The 21,401-nt window shown below is 46.9% G+C and overlaps 1 protein-coding gene across 3 annotated transcripts in view; it reads right to left on the reverse strand.

Annotated features, from left to right (window-relative positions):
- The window catches only part of UNC79 (unc-79 subunit of NALCN channel complex), a 234,320-nt gene that overhangs the window by 13,065 nt on the left and 199,854 nt on the right, over positions 1–21,401 (reverse strand). For all 3 annotated transcript variants that reach the window (XM_075531033.1, XM_075531032.1, XM_075531034.1), the window contains 4 exons: positions 12,782–12,859; positions 8,220–8,309; positions 5,766–5,941; positions 4,608–4,794 (listed from right to left, as the gene is read on the reverse strand). In XM_075531033.1, coding sequence (XP_075387148.1) covers positions 4,608–4,794; positions 5,766–5,941; positions 8,220–8,309; positions 12,782–12,859 — 531 coding nt within the window. The remainder of the gene's footprint in view (positions 1–4,607; positions 4,795–5,765; positions 5,942–8,219; positions 8,310–12,781; positions 12,860–21,401) is intronic.

Here is a 21,401-nt window from a genome sequence, read left to right on the forward strand (position 1 = left end):
TTCCTGTTGTTGGTGGTGTTAGATGCCTTATGGTTCATGTGGTTGCACTTTGAAGGCCTTGCGTACCTGCGCCCTCCTCACAATTGTGCTTAGGTTTGAGCCCACCGTTGCAGGCAGGGAGTCATCAATCCACTGCATCCAGAGCCTCCCTCTTTTTCACTGCTCCTCCACATAATTATGGTTACATAATCTCATGTCAACTTGATAAACAGAATGGAGGAGTGGAGGCGAGCCTGGCAATCAGGCCACGGCCTGATGATGCCACCTTGTGGGCGTGGCCTTCTCATGAGGATTCTGGGAACTTCCTCCCTTTCTCCCTGGAGGAGGGCCACACTCTCTCTCTGCTTCACCTTCCTGCTGTGCAGCCACACTCAGAGAGCTGGAGGAGCCAGCGCTGGATTGGATCCACAAGACTTTTCACCCACCAGCCTGTTGTCTTCCTGCATTCAGCATTATTGCAGGTGCAACGTGAGTCTGAAGAGGAATTTATGGACTGGTATCAGATGTATGGGCTGATATCGAACTTAAGGACTTGATCTGGACTGGGCCGAGCTGTTTACTTAATATACAATTGCTCTTTGATACAAAGCTCTCTCTTACACACAGGTGAGTGTTCCTAGTCAACCCAGACTAACACACCACACATGGTGTCCTCCAGGAACTGGTCACTCCTGATGACTTGCCCAAAGTACATGAGACAAAGTCTCACCATCCTTGCCTCTGGGGAGCATGCTGGCTGTAATTCTTCCAAGAAAATCTGTTTATTCTTTGGGCAGTCCGTGGCACTTTCAGTCTTCTTCGCTAGCACCACAATTCAGACGCATCAGCTTTTCTCCGGGGTTCCTTATTTAATGTCAGAGTTTCACATGGGTATGAAATGACTGAAAGTATCATGGCTTAGGTAGGCGCTCCTTGGTCCTCAAAGTGACGGAACGTCCTTGATTTTCAACACTTTAAAGAGGTCTTGTGTAGATAATCTATTAGCCAATGCAATGTATTGTTTACTCTTTTGACTGCTGCTTCCACGAGCATTGATTGTGGAGCCACACGAGATAAAATCCTTGACAACTTCGATCTTCTCTCGGTTTATCATGTTGCTATCACCCTATTGGTCCAATTGTGAGGATTTTGATCTGCTTTACAGTGAGTTATAATCCATACTGAGGGCTGCCATATTTGATCTTCATCAGCAAATACTTCAAGTCTTCCTCTCTTTCAGCAAGCAGAGTTGTGTCATCTGCATATCAAAGATTGTTAATAAGACTCCCTCCAATCCTGATGCCTCATTCTTCTTCATATAATCCAGCTTTGATTGTTTGGTCAGCATGCAGTTTGAACAAATACAGCGAGAGGATATAACCACGATGCACGCCTTCCCTCATTTTAGAGCATGCAGTATTCCCTTGTTCTGTTCACATAACTGTCTCGGTGCATGTACGGGGCCTGCAGGAGCACAATGAAGTGTTGTGGAATCCCCCTTCTTCTCAAGACTAGTCATAGTTTGTTGTGATCCACACGGTTGAATGCTCTGGTACAGTCAATGAAACACAAGTGAGCATCTTTCTGGTACTCTCTGCTTTCAGCCAAGACCCATCTGACATCATCAGTGATATCGCTTGCCCCATGTCCTCTTCTGAATCTGGCCTGCCCCTCTGGCAGCTGTCAATGTGCTGCTGTCATCATTGTTGGACGATCTTCAGCAAAAATTTACTTAGGTGTGATACCAATGCTATTGTTCTCTAATTTGTGCATTCTGTTGGGTTATCTTTCTTTGGAATGGGTGGGTACAAATATAAATCTCTTCCAGTCAGTTGGGCAAGGAGCTGCCTTCCAAATTTCTTGGCATAGGTGAGTGAGTGCTTCCAATACTTCATCAGCTTTTTGAAATATTTTCATTGGTATTGCACCAATTCCTGAAGACTTGTTTTTTTGCTAATGCTTTCAGTGCACGTTGGACTTCTTCCTTCTTGATCATATGCTACCTCTTGAAATGACAGAATATCAACGAATTTTGTGGGGTGCAGTGACTGTCTACCTATTCCATCTTCCCTTGATGCTTTCTGCATCCTGCAAGATTTTTCCCACAGAGTCTTTCAAGATGGCACTAAGGCCTAACACTTTCCTTTAGTTTCTTCAGTTTAAGATATGCTGGGAGTGCTTTTCCTTGTTGGTTTTCTAACTCTAGGTGTGCACGTTTCATTATATTTGACTTTGTCTTCTTGAACTACCCTTAAGAATTTTCTGTTCAGTTCTTTAACTTCATCATGTCTTCCATTTGCCTTATCTACTCTATAATGAAGAACAAGTTTCAGAGTCTAATGTTGCATCCAATTTCTTTATTTTTTCTTTATTTTTATAATCATTTGTTGGGAGAGCTTTTACAGATATAATATTTCCTAGTTCAATCACATCAAGCAATGCTGTACAATTGCTACCACAATCACTTTCAAAACATTGTCTTTCTTCTTGAACTCCTTGATATCAGCTCCCCTTTATCACCTCCCTCCCCCACCATTTCCCCCAGGAACCCTTATTTCTTTTTTATTTCTATAGTAGTTTTTTTTTGAGGGGTGGGATCGGTCATATCTTACACAATTCAACATATCCATTCGCATTCAATTCTGTTGTTTGATCCCATTGAGTGGGGTTATGTAGTCATCACTGCTATCAGCTCCCTATCCCCACCCCACCCCCACCATCTCTCTTCCTGTACCTTCAGGGACCCATTACTCTTGTTACTGCTTCTGATGGGTTGTCTATCTTGACTTTCAGGTACTGAACAATCTTAAACATACAAAGGAGCATTCACAAATCTAACATGATTAATGAGTAAACACCATAGTAGTAAGGGAAGGAAATATTAAATGACTAAATATTAAATGACCCTGGATTTATCATCCCTCCTGTGTGGCCCTTCTGAGAGGGACTGTCCAGTTATCTCATAGGAGGTGGGTTTGAGATCTCTACTACATCCATCGATTTGGTTGCTTGTTTTTGAACTTCGATACCTCTTCTTGTGGACACCTCATGATCACACAGGCTGGTGTGCTTTTTCAATGTGGGTTTTGTTGCTTCCCTGCTAGATGGCCGCTTGTTTAACTACAAGCCTTTAAGACTCCAGACACTGTATCTTTTAATAGCCGGGCACCATCAGCGTTCTTCATCACATGTGCTTCTGCACCCATTTTGTCTTCAGCGATCACTGATATCCACTTTCATCCTTTGTTTTTTTCTGTCTTTGGAATGACCTTTTGATTTCTTCATGTGTGATGTTCTTGATGCCATCCCACAGCTCATCAGGTCTTCTGTCATTAGTGCTCAATGTGACAAATCTGTTCTTGGGATGTACTTGAAATTCGAGTGGGATATAGTCAAAGTCACCTTTGGGGTCTCATGGACTGGTTTTCATTTACTTCAATTTCAACCAGAACTTGCATAGGAGCAATTTCTAGTCTGTCACACAGTCAACCCCTGGCCATTGTTTTAGCTGCTGATATTGTGCTTGACCATTGTTTCTTCCCACAGATGTGGGAAATTGGACCCATGTGTATCACATCTGGAGAAGTCCACATGTAAGTTGCCTTTTGTGTTGTTGGAAAAAGGTATTTGTAATGAAGTTGTTGATCTTGCAAAACTCCATCCGGTGATTCCCCAGCTTCATTTCTAGTGCCAACCATATTTTCTAACTACTTTTCCTTCCTTTCTGTTTGCAACTTTTGCATTTCAATCGACAACAACTATCAAGATTGCATGTTTGATCAATTTCAAACTTTCCAAAGGTCACACAAGGTTAGGGATCAAACACAGATCTGGGGCTGGGACTGCCCAATTCCTTCTTGCAAAAGCATCATTCAGTTCCCTTGGAAGTGTGTTCTATGTTAGCTCGCTGTTTACCCACCCTTTCTTACATCTCAACTGTCATCAAATCCACTGTGACCTCCCACTGTGACCTCTGGGAAGGGTCTGGGGCTCCTCTGGGCTGATCAGCACCCACGTGTCTGGCGTCCTGTGATGGCTCGTGAGTAATGCATGTCCTCGGTATACTTTATTGACTTAAGCATATCATCAGCGTCTACAATGTCCAAAAGGCTTCTATAGCGATAAATCCACCTTATCCTTCAGTGCGTCTCCCGAACGACTCTCTTGCTTTCATTTAGGGTATGCATGTATCTCTGGAGATTTGAGTTGATAAAAAATGAAGAATCGGAATAGCGATGTTCCCTCCACTTCCTCCCTGGTCCTAAAACCCAACTGACTGCAGATTTCTTGGGGTTTTATTCCAAATGATATGTCAAGCCTTTTATTTCTCTTCATTATTTTGAAACAGAAATGCCTAGGAAGCTAAGCCTTGCTGGTCTCCATCATTTATCTTCATCAAAGCAAGCCGTAAAACAATTTGGGGGTGGGGGTTGGAGTGGTGGAACTGAAGGTATCCTGGGAATTTAAACAACTTTAAATAAGGCATTAGCCCAGAGTTGCTTTCCTAACCTCCGCAGGAGGGCGAATGATAAGATGCTTTTTCTTCTCAGAAGAAACATAATTGGCTGATAAGGGTTTCCATTAGCAATTTCGATGCATATGGTCTTAATCCTGCAGGAATCACTTACCTTTGATTGCTCTGGAAATCCAATCAGGATGACGATGAGATGGTCTGCGATGTGGGAACCTGCATCCAGAGGTATGGGCAGGCAGGGGGAGGAGGCATTTGGACACACTGCATTATGAGTGAGGGAGCCCAGGAGCAGCCAAGACAACAGACGGATGTGGGAGACACACTCGATGAATTCTTTAGGCCTATTAGAGAAGAAAGAAGTTTCAAAGGGGATTTCGTGTTTCTTGTCTCATTGGGTACTCAGTAAATGCTCACTGAAGGAAGGGATTAAAGAGTGCTCCCGTGGGCAATGACAGAAAATAAAATGCCAAGGCAAGAGAGCGCCAACAAAAATTATGTTTGTGTTGTTTCTCATTTTAAGCCTGGGTTTCAGCTGCTTGAACAAATAGCAGCCTTTGGTGACATAAGCTGAAATATTCTGCCTCGTTCCCCCACACACCTGGGCGCCTCTCCCACTAGCTTCTCTTTCTAAATGCTTCAGCCTTTCCTCTTGTTAAAAAGTCCTCTGGCATCCCCGTGAGAGGAGAAAAAGAGGGACTATGTACAGCCCTCTGTGTCCCGGATCCCTGGTAAGTTTCTCCGCCTGACCTTCTCAACCCCAACCGCCAAACCTTGCCTCAACCAGGAAGGCCAACCACACAAAAGCAGAGGCTCAAGCCCCTTCTGAGTTGCCAACTGAACTATCTCCAGGTGGCTTTGGCTATCCCTCCCCTTCTTCAGCCTCACTTACAGAGAGGATCAGGGTATCTATCACACATCCTTGCAATCTAATGGTTTCACTCCTGCTTCTATTTGGTGCCGGCTAAACCCTAAGCTCCTTGAAGGCAGAGTCTGTGAAAGTGCTCAATAAAGGCCTGTTAATTTAACCAGTTGACATAAGAAATTAAAGCCACCATTCTAGGCTAGGGGGTTCATCATCCATTACAATGACTGAGGAGTTGATCCCAGACAAGTGTCTTCTGTTGGCCGTGTGACGCTGAGCACTTGTCGGCAGGAAAGTATGCAGAGGGACCTTGATTTCCATCTTCTTAAACAATCATATTCTACCTCCATATGCCTGATCTAGAGTCATCTGCTCTAGCTGAGCCCTGGGAAATTCCATGTCATGCCCTGCTTTATTTACACTCATTCTTGGGTGGTGGTGGTGTCTTACCCTTGCTGCATTGCAGACGGAGGATGATAGAGCCAGGGCAGATACCGAATCACAGCCTTATTATCTCTGTGGTTGCCCCTGGAGATCTCCATGGCTGCAATCTGGGCCAGCCCGACCTTGAGGTGCCCTCCAAACGTGTCTTCATGCAGCGGCTGCGAGCAGGTCTTCATGTGGCTCTGCAAAACCAAAGGGCATATTGCATTTTTCCAAAGTGCCTGGAGATGTTCCAGGTCACTCTTGGAGAAGACTAGGTTGCCATTTCCCCTGCATCACCACTCTTAGACACCCAGTGGTTTCTCGCAGCTCTTGGGATAAAGAAGGAAAAGGGGGGTGAGGGGGGAAAGCATCCTTAGCATTGTCTAGACTGCCCGGAACAAAGAAGCAGCTAGATTCTAGCTCCTATGGCCTCTGCCCTGAAGGCTTGCATCCCCACGGCTCAGCCACACCGGCTCGCCATGATCCCTCCCACCCCGGGCCATCCCTCATGTTGTTTTCTCCATCTAAATCCTCGCCAATAACTGCTTCCAATAACTATTCAAATGTCTTCACCCAGTAACTGCTCAAGCATCACTTCTGTGAGGATGCCTTCCCTAACCTCCTTGGATGGGTCAAATCTTCCGGTGAGAGGATTTGCATGTCAGGGTCAGAATCATACTTCTGCTTGCATGACATTTGGATCAAGTTTTGCCTCCCCTGCCAGGTGATATAGTAAAGAGGGCAGCCACTCGGTCTATTTTCTGTTCCGTGTTGTGTCCCTACAGTAGTGTCAGACACATCGTGGGTGCTCAGCGCATATTTATTAAATTAATTCACACCGATCTATTCGCTCAGGGTGACAGAGAAGGAAGAGCCTTGAACAAGGAGTGAAGAGACCGAGGTTCCAGACTCAGCTCCGCACTAACTAGTTTCCAGGCTTTGGACAAGCCACTTGCCTCTGTGCTTTGTCAGTCTGTTTCCAAAACCATGAGAGCATGGCTGGGTTTTCATTGCGTTCCCAACCCTGTGCTCATCGTGGGTCCCTTTGATGATCTTTTCCCGTGTTTTGAACGTGTCTCCGAAACAAGCTAACAACGTGAAGGATATAACTGTTTCTTCCTTTTGCATCAGCCTTGTCTAAGGACGGGTAGCCTGCTTCAGCAGTGAGTACCCAGTGTCCAATTCAAAGTGAGGGAGATCACTTACGAATTCTTTGAGCTAGACGTCATGAGAGAAGATCAGTTCCAATATCGGGTCTACTTGCTCCTTGACACTTGCAAATCTACCAAGCAACCGACACTCGGATCATCTGAGCAGAATCTGAAAGTAGGTCGGCAGGGAGGGGACCCTATCTGATGAGCTGACGGACTTCTAGGATCACTGGATCCCATGTGTCATAAAGAAATCAGTGAGGGCCAGGTTGCGATTTGGCTGCTCCTTGGGCCGGGTTGAGATTCGCTTCTGCCCTCTCTTGGGTCTGCTTCAAGTCTCTCAGATCATCGATCTCCAAGCTCCCTACTCAAGTCATGGCAGGACAGGTGACTTGCATCAGCACGTCAGTCCACCCTGCAAGGCAATCAATAAGCTCCTCTGCCTCACTTGGATTTTGCCCAGAGGCAAATCGAATTTTGTTCTCTCTCCTTTAAAAAAAAAATCTTTTGAAGATCACTTCAATGCAGAGTAAAGACAATAAAGGACTTGAGCCTGTGTAATAGGTCTTTTGACAGACCGAACACGCACTCCTCACTTAGCCACATGGTTAGGCTCCAAAGACCAAGTTGTTATGGGAGAATAGAGAATGACCTCATCAGATCACAACATAGAGGATGACGTCACCATTGCTGAACTGCGGAATTACATCCTGATCGTGGCCCAGCCAAGTTGACCCACAGCCCCAACCATCACAACCCGTCTTACTCTGGTCCAGCACCTTGGTGCATGTCATCCGTGCACAGACCAGTCAGGAACTGAGTTTTGTACTACCGTCATAAACGTGAAACGTCAGGGAATGAGATGGTTGATAAGGGAGGATTAGATGTGTTTCCCATCAAACCTAACAACGGGGTCTCTGTTAATAGATCTATTTTGCAAATGAGCAAATGGAGGCTCCGAGCAGCTAAGACGGCGCTGTGTGAATTAATGCGAAGGGAATGGGCTTGAAGCCGCTACAATCTTTAGCGGCTGACCTCACAGCCTTGGAGGGAGACTCGGGGTGCAAGGCTCGGCCACTGCAAGCCCGTGTCTGCCTTTGCAAGATGAGAAGCACACCTGCAGAGGGAGGCTGTGGGGTCTCCCTGTCTCCTTTCGCTCTTTGCTGAGCCAGGGCCCAGTTGGTTCAGACCCCCCATCTGGAGCTCATTCTGCAATGCCGGGTGCCTTCCCCGGGTGACAAGGGATGCCCCTACCATCTGCTTACTTCTCTATGGATGCCTCGGGGCCTTGTCAGCCTCAGACACGGAGGGGTGAAAGCCTTCTTACCTTCAGCTTGGTGAGCGTGTGCATGTCCGCCATGAAGTCCAGCACCTCACTGATGTACTGCCGCATGCACTCCATCGCCGCCGTCCCACACTGGAACACAGGGGACACTGCTGGGTCATCACGGGAGGGAAGCCTCCCCTCTCAGCCTCCCTCCAGGGATTGTCTCTCCGTGATGTCACGCTGCTGTCTACTGACTTGTTTCATTCCCTGAATCTCTCGCTCACGCGGTTCCCCTCAGCATTACTCTCTGATGGGGTTGGTTTGCACGGGCCAGTTTGGACAAAAGTCCCAGAAAGGTATGTGATGGAGGGCTGGGGACTAACGAAGGCCTAAAGGGAGGGGCGGAAAGATGCTTTTAGGCTTGTCTTTTTTTTCCTAGGTGGATAATCAGATAACCTGTTGGCTTGTTTTTAAACTGCTTGTCATTCACTGATGTCGTCGATGCAAAACCACTAGTAACAGAGATCGTAGAATTTGGGAGGGTTTTTACAAACTTGGTTATGCATTGTACTGCTAAGCACCAGGTGAGCAACTCCAAATCACCAGCTGCTCCATGGGAGACAGCCGAGGCGCCCCACTCCCCTAAAGAGCTACAGCCTCGGAAACTCATGGAGGTGAAGGGGGCGAGGACGGGGGGATTAGCTCTTCCCTGTCCTACGAGTTCTCCTCCATCAGTGTGCTGAGTCAGGGTCGACTCAATGCCAGTAAGCTGGGCTTGGCTTTTGACCACTTGGATCATCCCCAAACTCCCAGAATCCTTGATCACTCTAGGGAGTCTATGATGCACATAAAAGACCTGCCGCCAACGTCTCCCACCAGAGTCTGGAATCTTTTTCTACAGATGCAGATGTCATAAAAGTGTATGAACACCCCAGTGCTTGTAGATCCACTCACTCAGAACTTCGCCTCTAATACAGTGTCAGTTGACCACTGAGCAGACAGCGATAGTTCAATCTAGTTCTTGGAAGAGATTTCTAAAGGGGGTGGTGTGTTGAAGTAAAATGGCCATCTCTCCACACACACACTAGCAGCATGTTCGCAAAGTTCTAGAGAAAAGGAGCAACTACGTGCTTAAGAAAGCACACAAGCAAAAGAAGGCTTGTGAGGGCGGCTATGCGATGGCCTAAACCCACTGGCTCGGGCAATGCGGTGAATTTCGGATTATAAGTAAAGAAAAGGAAATGGCAGAGGTTGACTGCTGCCTCAGCGCATTGAGACAACACACCATCAGCCTGGGCCTAATGCGGATCAGGAGCAGGCTGGCTTTGGCCCCATCTGCAGACTGCTCCCGGCCCTCCCTAGCTGTATTTAGGAAAAGCTGGAACCGGCTCCACTTAACTCGCCCACCCAGTGGCTCCTCTCGTCCCACATTCATGGAACTCTGCAAGCACCCCTTCCAGCTCCCCTCCAATGTGACGCCTGTCACTTCCCGTGACAGGGGAACAAACGGCAAACGCAGGTGACGGGCAGCAGAGTGTTCCGAGCATGTCATCGGTCGCAAGGCTGCCTTCTTTTCATTTACATGGAAGGCAGGAATTATAAAAGGTTATTGTGTGCCTGCCCTTGGGATATCAGCCCTTCCGCTCAAGAAAGCAACTCCCCTCCGCTGCATCCCCTTCTCGCTGACCTTTCTCACATGTCTCGTCATGCCCACGGTCTGCGCTGGCATTTCTGGAAAGGGATTTGCTACTTTCCTAGCCAGGGCCTCTATGACTTCAACTAGGCAAATGCCACGGGGCCTAATTACCGTGGGCATTATTCAATATTTGGCTTTTCTGTTTGAATTCCCAGATATGAGAACGGGCAAGGTACTACCTGGTTACTACTGTGTAAGAGGCAGCAGCGGCGATGAATAAAAAGCCCCTCACCTCCCTCCCTTCCTGCCAGGATCATCTTGGGGAGACATTTACACTTAAAAGACAGAGAATGTAATTTCCAATCCTCCTTCTTTTCTTGTTGCTGCTCTGAATTTCGTTTCTTGCAAAGCATGAATCTTCTACCTTTGATGTTAAAATTTATCCATCATCCCTTTCAAGTTCTTTTAATGCATCTAACACACACATATGTATTTTTAATATGATCGAGACATTTTTCTAATCTACGTTTAAAATAAGTCCATCAAAAGCATTTTCCAAGCAAGGCTCTTAGGCAAAGCAGTCGCTGGAAGAACCCTCATCACTGGGGCTCCATCTGGAAGGCCCGCCCACATTCATCAGAATGCCCATCTGACCATCCACGAGCAGACAAGGAGCTTCTCTGTGCATTGTGTCGCTCGCTGTGTACTGGGATTTTTATCTCACTGCGTTCTTCATGGACCTCAAGTCAATCAAGATCCCTTAAGGATCCCAGAAATCTACCGTAAACCAGTCTGAAATCTAGACACAAACTTAAGAACCATAATAATGTTCATTACATATTCATTACAGTGGTAGACTACTAAAATCATTTAAATATTCAATGAGAAGCAGACTTTGTTGCTTTTTTGTTTTTAATAGCGGATGCTTCCTTGTCCCTTACCCTGTGACTGGCACGACGCTAATGCACTGAATCTGTATTCTTCTCTCATTTGATCCTCAGCCTATCCCTGACCATCAAAACAAAAAAAAACCCTGTTCCTGTGGAGTCCATTTCGACTCCCAGGCACCTCAGAGGGCAGAGTAGAATTGCCCATTTGGTCCCCAAGGTTGTAAATCTTTAAGGAAGCAGACTGCCACGTCTTTCTCTCCTAGGGAGCAAGATGTGGAACTGGTGGATTTGAACCTCTGCTCTCTTGGTGATCAGCTCAGTGCTTCCCCACGAGGCCACCAGTGCTCCAAACCCTGGTGGCTGTTGTTATGTGCCATGGAGTCAATTCTGGCCCAGAGCACCCTTAGAGAACACAGGAGGATAGTCACTGATCCAGGACCTGTACGGTCATCCATTCAAGCCCACCAGTCAGCAAGGAAGAAAGATGAGGCTGTCTGATCCTGTACAAATGTATAAACTTCAGAAGCCAGACATCGGGTCACAATGGGTCCCATTCAACTCGATGGCAGTGGGATCCAGTTTCCTCGGTTGTGAGTTTTACTAGAGTAGATCACCAGATCTCTTCTCCCATGGTGGGCTCCAACTGCCAGTTTGTGGGCTAAGGGTTCTACCAGGACTCCTTGGTATATGGTGAGTATACACGAGTGAGACAATTCTGGAGGATGGTGTGGCAGTCTGTGTGCGTAGATATTTACAGCCTTGAAAATCCTACAAGGCAATGCTGCTCTGTTCTACTGGGTCACTATGAGTCAGCATCAACTCAACGACAGTGGGTTTGGGAAGGCTTTCTATTCAAGGGGCCTTCAAAAGCGTTTGTGGAAAAATCATATTCTCCTTGGACTCATGCGTAGGCACAGGGAGCCCTCCCTGGTGGTGTCGTCGGGCTGCTGCTAATCGCAAGGCCAGCAGTTCAAATCCACCAGCCTCTATGGCAGAAAGATGAGACTTTCTCCTCCCGTAAAGATTTATGGTCTTAGAAACCGACAGAAGCTCTTCTTCGCTGCCCTGGAGGGTCACTACGAGTGGGAATCTTCTCAGTGGTAGTGAGTTTGATGCTTTACTTTGAGCAAAAGAACCGGAAAGTACACAACTGTCCAACTAGATGAGAAGAAGCAAACAAAATGCAAAACCATCCCAAAAAAAGAACAGACATTGAGAACAGATTTAATGAGAGTTTGTTTGTTTAGAAACAATTTTCTGATACTGGCTGGAGTTAACCAATTTGATTTAAAACAGAGAGGCTATACGTGTTTTTGTTTTGTTTTGTTTTGTTTTAAATTAAACTGTTTCCCTACTGAAAATTAAAGCAATTTCTTTTCAATTAACAAGGAATCTTTCAAAAGTTGCTGACTTGGTTGGTGTAAATTTGCCATCAATGAGCCATGATAGTTTCTTTATCTTAACCCTGCCCTGCGACTATGACTGGCACATTATACCAAACAGTTCACTAACTGGTCGATAATGAACTTTTTTTTTTTAATTCTTGAAAGGAAACAGTAAAAAGGAAAATAAAACACTGTGATGCTTATCTCCTTCTGGCTTTCATTAAATGTAATTGGTGAACTCCAGTCTGTATCAGGAAATCCTTTCTGGGGGGGACACTGATTTCATGAAATCTGCTCTCAATCTCTGGTCTTTGGAGGGTACGCTCTCTCTTCTTAACTGGCCATTTCTATTATATTCCTGTCCCCTGGAATTCAATGTTTCCAGTGGCAGGGATGAATTTAGGTCTTCCCTGGTGCTTTTTAAAATAAGATGCGAATGGGTTTTCGATCTGACAGTCTTTGTTCTATGGCTCGTTGGTGTATGATCCCACTTATAGGAAATAGGTGGATCAGGTGAGTGTCTAGGGACCACGGTTCACTGTGGTGACCCGGGGCGGGAGAGCAGGGTGGAGAAGGAGGTCTCACTGCTTCAGGAAACTGGTGGGAGCGGGGGAAAGAAGTGAATCAGGACACAGGCCCTAAAGACCTCTCTGCCAAGTGAGGCCGTAGAAAGGATGAGCGAGTGTGGACGACCGGAGGGCCAGGGCTTACCCCGGGAACGGAGGCGATCATCTGCTTGCTCAGGATGGTTGACTCCGCGAGTTTGGTTCCAGCGTCTGCACAAATGAACTAGTGAGAAATGGAAAGAATCGTTAGGTCTGAGAGCTTTGGGGGGGGGGGGGGTGGAGGGGTAGCAAATGCTTTACAGTGACATTAACTTGGCTTAAATCTGTTTGTGTTTACTTCCACGACACTCTGCCCTGGGGAGACGGGACTGGCTAATCACAACACAGCTCAGGCCTGTGAGGCATTCAGACTCATCACACGGGCATGACCACACAGGTCTCACAGTGCCCAGCAAGCTGAGCGGCATTGAGATGGACCCTGTAGTTAAAGAAGAGACAAATACACAAACCACAGCTCTGCATGGTCAGGTTTATTCTGAATTCACTCTCTTGCCAGTTCTCCTTGGCAATGACTATAAGGCCATACTTATGACAATTACTACCACAGACTACGGAGCCCTGGCGGCACAGTGGTGACGCGTTCGGGCTGCGATCCTCAAGGTCAGAAGCTCGAGCCACTCCTGAGAGAAAAACAGAGGCTTTCTACTCTCGTGACCAGGTGATGTCTTGGAAACCCGCAGGGGAAGTTCTACACTGTCCTACAGGGTCGCTGTGAGTTGGTCTCTGCTGCCATGCTGCCATGCAGAGTTCAGGGGCTCTGAGAGAAGCCCTCATCCATTCCACACCGCCCTCGTGCGGGAAGAGCACAGGGAAGCTGGGCAGGCTCGATCCCAGCCAAGTGAGGGGTGGGGTGGAGGTGTCATATGGGTTGGAGTAATCCAGAAAGCCCCAAGGAACCAGACAAGGAGCTGTGGGCCAAGGGACCGCTGCCGAGCTAGTCAGGGTTGTTGTGATGAGGCAGCCGTTTCTCGGAGCAGGTGGCTCTCTGTCATAAGGCTTCTGGGGGCCAGGAGTCCTTAGCCTTTTTGTTCAGGGCAAGAGCTGCCCTTCCAGCATGGGCAGCTCTGACCCTCCTTGCCAGACACGTGGGTGCTGGTGACTCCTGGGAGTGAAAGGGAAGCAGGCCCCACGGTCCTTCCACGCAGCACAATGGGCTGGGGCACCTCTCTCCGTTCTACCTTCACGTTCAGCTCCCTGCACCCCCCACGGCAGCTGCAGGGAGCTGATGAGTCTATCCCGCCGAGAACTCCGCATCCAGACGGTGCATCTAGCAAAGGAGGCACCAGATGCTCACATTCAGGGAGCCCGAAAGGTCCCCTGATTTCATTCAGACGAGCCCCCGTCTACTCATCTCGCACGGACCGGTTTCTAGCGCATGGAAAAGTCTCAACCTTGGCAAAGCCCAAGGGCGGAGGGAGAGAGAAAGATCCTTGATGAGACGGACGGGCACAGACGGCTGCAGCCCTGGGCTCCTGGTCTGTTCCGTTGTGACACAGGGTCCTCACGAGTTGGAAGAGACTTAGCAGCACCTAACAACAACAGCCATCTGACTCGGACTTATTTCCAACGTATGGAAAAGTGAGGCAAGAGGTTTGCCCAAGAGGAGGGAGAAGCAGCAGCAGGTGCTGCCATTTTCACCAACATCTCTCAGGAAAAGTTGCTAGGAGGAGAGGGGGGGGCAGGAAGAAGCCTCCCAGCCTCCCAGCAGAGACAGCTACTGAACATTGTTTCCCAAAGTTTGTCGTCAAAAGTGGTCGGAGTCTGCCTTCAAAGAGAAACTACGCTTCCCCCCTTTTCCTTATTTGTTTTTCACGGGTTTTGCTGAGCTGTCCCGAACACATCACACAGGTCCATTGCTCGATCCTATGAAGGAGGGTGTGCAATCGTCACCGCAAACAACATTGAAATAGTCCTTCTTCGTGTATCCACTGCTGTTGACGTCCCACTTCCTCCAAGCCCACCTGTTGTGCCCCCAGGTAAGTACTATGTCAGTTACTGTCTTCATCAACCCTGGCTTTCTGCTACAGAAGAACACACAAAACCCCAGTTCCCAGCCCATGCCCTCTTCTAACCTGCGCCCCCAGGTGGCTAGGCAGTGTGCCTACCTAGTGACCATAAACTGCATCATCCACCCATCAAAACATCTCAAAAACCATGGAGAGAGAGGTGGCCTCACTCCAGATGGGATCCGTTCCCCGTGTTGTGGGAAGAGTGAGAAGACCAAGTAATCTCTGCCATATCACAGTGCTTGGCATGCATCCCAGATCAACAGACAACCCTACCGGAGTTATTAGTGAGCCTTACTGGGGAATCGGATCAAGAGTGGGGTGCAAAGGGGAACATGTCTACATCAGAGAAAGAAATTATACATATTTTTCTTGGCAATTGTACTTCTGATGGGGGGTAAGACAAACCACTTTTAACTGAGTCCTCAAACCTCTGTCAGCTCATAGGACCCCCTATTTCTCATCCATTTATTTTGCACAGAACTCCGAGACTCCCCAGCTAAGACAGGCCACTGGGGACAATAAAGTGACCTAATGGTGAGAGAAGGCAAGCCCAGAGAACCCACACCCTTCACTTTAGTCGGATCTGCCCACGAAACCGTGACTGAAACCCCCAAGCCCCAAAGAGCCCTTGCAGGGCCTGGCTGGACCCTTGAGAGAAAGACAAGCCTTGTCAAGAAGAAAACACCCAGTGTCCCTGTCTGCCTTCAGCTGATGTCTGTCTACCTGCCATCTGCAGCGAAACAGCGACAAGTCTGCTGTCTGCATGGCTGGCAGTCGAGACGCGGGGTCAGATTCCAACGTCTGATTTGTGCTAACGCTCGCAAGTCAGAATTAATCAAAGCGTACCCTCAACGTCCTGGAGGTGCCTCAGACAGTCTGTTAGTATCAAAAGGCACAAAGGTACTTACTCTTCTAAACTCATCTATTATTTACGTTTCTTCATTGAATGTTTAACCCAGTGGAGCACATCCAATTCGCACCTTAAAAAGCCTGGCTATGCTCACTTCATCTCACCAATGACCATGAGCTGAAGAAAAAGAAATCCATTCTGATCTTATCACAATGTTCAAAACAAAGCCATTGCTGACACCGGCGGAGGAAATATTGACTGCCGTGTGGTGGGTGGTGGGTGCCACCAAGTGGGTACCTCCTCATAGTGACCCCAGGTCCACCCGAAGGAAACACTGCCCAGTCCTGCACTGGGCTCATCGTTGTTCTTATGCTTGAGCCGCTGTGTCAATCTGTCTCCCGGAGGGCCTTCCTCTTTATCTCCGCCCCTCCACTTTGCCAAGCACGACATCCTTCTCCAGGGATGGATCTCTCCCAATAACATATCTGAAATATGGAAGATGAAGTCTCCTATCCTTGACTCCAAAGAGCATTCTGGCTGTACTTCGTCCAAAACCGAGGTGTTTGTTTTTCACCGACACCATAGCATAAGTGAACTGATTTTTCTTCAGTCTTCCTTGTGCAATGTCTGACTTGCACGTGAATATGAGACCATTGAGAATACCATAGCTTGGTCAGGGGCGCCGTAATCCTCAAAGGAGCATCCTTGCATGTCAATACTGTCAGGAAGCCTTGCCCAGCAGATGCACCCAATGCAATGTGTTGTTTGACCTCTTGAGTGAAGCGTCCGTGAGCACTGACTGTGGAGCCAAGCAGGATGAAATCCTTGTCGACTTCAATATCCACTCTGTTGATCGTGATGCTAACTCCTGGTCCAGTTGTGAGGGTTTGGGTTTTCTTTACATTGAGTTTTCATCTATACTGAGGGGTGCGATTGTGGAGCTTCTCCACCAAGCCCTCCTCACTGTCAGCAGGCAAGGTTGTGTTGTCTGCATCCCGAGGGTTGTTAATACGACTTCCTCCAATCCTGATGCCTCTTTCTTCTTCAAATAATCTAGTTTCCCTGATTATTTGTTCAGCATACAAATTGAATAAGTATGGTAAGAGGATACAGTCCTGATGTGCATCTTTCCTGATTCCAAACCATGCAATTTTCCATTGCTCTGTTCACACAACTGCCTCTTAATTCATGTCCAGGTTCTGCATGAGCACCGTGAGGTGCTCTGGAATCCCGTTCTTCTCAAGGGGATCCATAGTTTGTTATGATCCACACAGTTGAATGCCTTGGGAAGTCACCTAAACATCTTTCTAATATTGTCTACCTTCATCCGAGATCCATCTGACAGCATCAATCATATCCTTTGTGCCATGTTCTCCTCTGAATCTGGCCTGAATCTCTGGCAGTTCCCCTAACAGGGTCCTGCTGCAGCCATTGTTGGATGACCTTCAGCAACATTTCACTCGCATGTGATATGAATGATATCATTCTATAATTTCCACAGTCTGTTTGGGTCACCTTTCATTAAAACGGGAGCAAATATGGATTTCTTGCAGTCAGCTGGCCAGGTAGCTTGTCTTCCAAATTCCTTGGCGTAGATGGGGAAGTGCTTCCAGTGCTTCATCAGCTTGTTGAAACTTTTCAATTGGTATTCCATGAATTCCTGGATCCTGGTTTTTGGTTAATGCATTCAGTGCAGCTTGACTTTCTTTCTTTAGCACCATGGGTTCCTGCTTGTGTTAGGCCAGGTGGACTAGAGAAACAAATCCAGGGACACTCAGATGTGTATAAGGGAGAGCTTTATATCAAAGAGCTGGTCTATATTAAGAAAACATCCCAGCCCCGTCCAGATCAAGTCCATACGTCCAATATTAGCCAATATGTTCTATACTAGTTCATAAATTCCTCTTCAGACTCACACAGCACATGCAATGATGCTGAATGCAGGAAGATCACAGGCCAGTGGGTGGAAAAGTCTTGTGGATCCAAGGGCGGGGGACACATCTCCAAGGCTCTGTCTGCCATCAGCGTGGCTCCATGTGGCTTGTCAACAGGAAGGAGAATCAGAGAGAAAGCGCGTTGCACCTCTAGGGAGGAAGAGACTAAGTTTCCAGAATCCTCAGGAGAAGGCCATGCCCACACAGAGGCATCACTGGCTGTGACCTGATTGACAGGCTAGACTCCACCCCTTCACTCATAATACCCTCAAGTTGACACGCGTTTATGTAACTACCACACTGTTCATACGCTACCTCCTCAAAAGTCGACTAGTTCTTCTGGTACATTGACTCTATTCTTTCCGTATCATTTAGACAGGAAAGAAAGAAAAGGTCAAAGTGGATGTCAGAAGAGACTGGAACTTGCTCTTAATCATAGATAAAACTCACTGCATCAATTTGATGCCCACTCACAGTGACCCTGTAGGAAAGCCTAGACCGTCCCTGTGGGTTTCTGAGACTGTGACTCATTTTGGGAGTAGAAAGCTGCATCATTTTCCCTCAGAGCAGTTAGTGGTTTCAAATGACTGGCCCTGCCGTTCACAGCGCAACTTGTGACCACTGTGCCACCCAGCCTCAAGTCCTAATCATAGATGTTTCCTGCCTCATTCCATATGTTGCCCATAGAATCTTTCAGTATTGCAACTCAAGGCTTGAATTTGTTCTTGAGTTCTTTCTACTTAAGATGTGCTGGGAGTCTTCTCCCTCGTTGGTTTTCCAACTCTAAGTCTTTGCACATTTCATTCTCATATTTGACTTTATCGTCTCAAGCTGCCCTTTGAAATTTTCTCTTCAGTTCTTGGAGTTCATTATTTCTTCCACTTGCCTAGGCTACTCTATGATTAGGACTTGAGACTGGGTGGCACAGTGGTCACAAGTTGCGCTGTGAACGGCAGGGCCAGTCATTTGAAACCACTAACTGCTCTGAGGGAAAATGATGCGGCTTTCTACTCCCAAAATGAGTCACAGTCTCAGAAACCCACAGGGACGGTCTAGGCTTTCCTACAGGGTCACTGTGAGTGGGCATCAAATTGATGCAGTGAGTTTTATCTATGATTAAGAGCAAGTTCCAGTCTCTTCTGACATCCACTTTGACCTTTTCTTTCTTTCCTGTCTAAAGACCTTTCGGTTCACATATGATGTTCTTGATGTCATCCCACAGTTCATCAAATGGTCTGTCAGTAGCATTCAATGAATCAAACCTGTACTTGAAATGTTCTTGAGTTTTGGGTGGGATATAGTCAAGGTGGTATTTTGGTTTCTCCAGGAGACTTGCTTCGATTTTCTTTCAACCTGAACTTACATATGACCAGTTGATCGTCTAGTCTGCTCCATAGTTATTCCCTGCCCTGGATTTTAGCTTCTGAGAATGATAGTGTCTTCTAAAAGATGTAGTCAATTTGATTTCTGTGTATTCCATCTGGAGAAGTCCACATGTAGAGTTGCCTTTTGTGTTGAAAACAGGTTATTTGTGTTGAACAAGTCCTTAGTCTTGTGAACGTCTATCATGTGACTCCCAGCTTCATTTCTAATCCCCAAAACCATATTTTCCAACTACCTTTCCTTCCTCTTTGCTTTCAACTTTTGCATTCCAATCACCAATAATGATCGGTGTATCTCGATTGTACGTCTGATTGATTTCAGACGGTAGGCATCGATTGTTGTGGCCATTAGGTATCATGGAGTCCATTCTGACCCGCAGCCACCCTATGTGCAACTGAAGGAAGCGCGGCCTGGTCCTCCATCATCCTCACAATTGTTCTTATGTTCGAGTCCACTGCTGGAGCCACTGTGTGAATCTATCTTGTTGAGAGCCTTCCTCTTTTTCGATCCCCTCTACTTTCCCAAACATGATGTCTTTCTTGCTGGAGAGGTTGGTTAAATTGTTTAATTTCTTCATCACCAGCTTTAGTGGTTGGTGCAGAAATTTAGTTGAGCTGATTGGATTTCTTGCATGTGGATAGTCATTATCCCACCACAGACAGCACTGTACTTCAAGACAGACCCTGGAATGTCCTTTCTGACAGTGAATGCAATCCCATGCCTCTTGATCCTGCCACTCCCTGCACAGTCTGCCACATGATTTTCTGCTTCAAATGGCCAACACCAGTCCATTTCAGCTCACTAACACCATTCATTTTTAATGACTTCCAATTCTCCTAGATTCATACTTTGTACATTCCAAGTTCCAATTATTGATGTCTGCAGCTGTTTCTTCTCCCTTGAGTCCTTCCCTAACAGCAAATACAAGTCCCAACGGCTTTCCTCCCACAGGCTTAACTCCATCGGAGTCAGTATGGTTGCCTCGACTTTGAGAAGGCAACACTTCCTCCATCATATTGCACGTGCCTTCTGTCCTGTGGGGTAATCTTCTGTGACGACGTTCTGCTTCTGTTCATGAAGGTTTCAATGACGATGTTTCCACGTTATCCACAGGGGCTAATTCCTCTGAAGTGAACAGTCTATTTGTTCTTTGTAGCCTGTTCTTAGTCTGTAAACTCTGCCCAAACCTGTTCACCTGTGTGTCAGTTTGTGGTGCGGCAGTGGCTTGCATGTTCCTTTGGGTCTTAAGGCTCTGTCGCTGGTGTTACAGTATCAACAGGGTCACTCAAAGTGAACGGATTCCAGCAAGACCTGCCTGCTGCAGAAGGAAGACTTCTTCTGTACTTTGAGAGCGACTGTGATAATGCCCTGAAAGAAGCACACCCCCGTGCATCTGAAAGAACAAGCGCGCTATCCATTATGTGTCATTACGTGATGAATTCATTATCGAAATGAAACCCAAAATAGTCTCTCCACCTCGCATTCCATAGAGTGATCGGATTATTACCAACTCAACTCATATTAATAGCCACATGTCAACAGTAACTCTGCAGATGAAAGAAAGCCAACAGCCATGTCTTTGTCCTCCAGCCCACCACTGCACCTACCTTTCAAAGAAAACCTTTCAGCAACACGATTCTCACCGTTTGAATAGACAGGCATGCCCCCACCAGGTGGGTGTGCTATATGTAAATTAGCAGAATGTCTACCCTTGACACTTAATAGGAACTTCGGGAATTCTTTTTGATTGGAGCTTAAGTATTCTCTATGGTTGATTTTAATGAGGATCACTCTATTATGAAGACTCTTTTAATTCACCCCAAGAAGATGATTAATAGCCAATTACACATAAAATTTCTTCAGCAAACTAGCAGAAAAGAACATGTTAAGAGATCTGCATTCCACCCATCCAAAGTGGAAAAGGGGAACCATATCTTGCAACTGGCCCTTTAAATTCCTAAGAATATAGAGTTTATCTATATATTGGCCAGTTCTTGTCTGTCTCCGTGTCCCTTTTTCTTTAAAAGCAAACAAAAGAAGAAAGACCACTCGAACGAGCCTTTGAGATGGCCAAAGTCGGGATCACCTGCAGGGCAGTGAGTTTGGTTTAGCGGGTGGGCTTTGTGTACGTGGAAACAAACTGGAATCCTGGCCGGGCAACCGGCCGGCCGCTGTGCTGTTGTTGTTTTTAGCCGGTTCTGACTCACAATGACCTTATGCTCAACAGAAAGCAACGCTGGCCACGCCTGCACCCGCCTCACAATGGTTGCGTTTGAGCCCCGAGTTGCAGTACGACAGGCTGGGAAATTCACCCTCGTGTCCGGCCTCCAGAAAGAATTCCCAGGAATTTAAAAATAGAGTGTTTGGCTCTGGTTCCTGCCTTGAAAGCCTGAGAACTTGGTGATGCCCCAGTTCCTTGAGAAAGCCTGTCATTGTGCTTGAAGAGGTTCTCTCTGGAGTATTTGATAGGAAACAAGCCGGCGTTTCTAAGTGAGAAGAGCAGACAGATTCCAACTCGGTGCGTCTACG

Source organism: Tenrec ecaudatus, chromosome 14, assembly GCF_050624435.1.
Source record: "Tenrec ecaudatus isolate mTenEca1 chromosome 14, mTenEca1.hap1, whole genome shotgun sequence".
Classification (NCBI taxonomy): domain Eukaryota; kingdom Metazoa; phylum Chordata; class Mammalia; order Afrosoricida; family Tenrecidae; genus Tenrec; species Tenrec ecaudatus.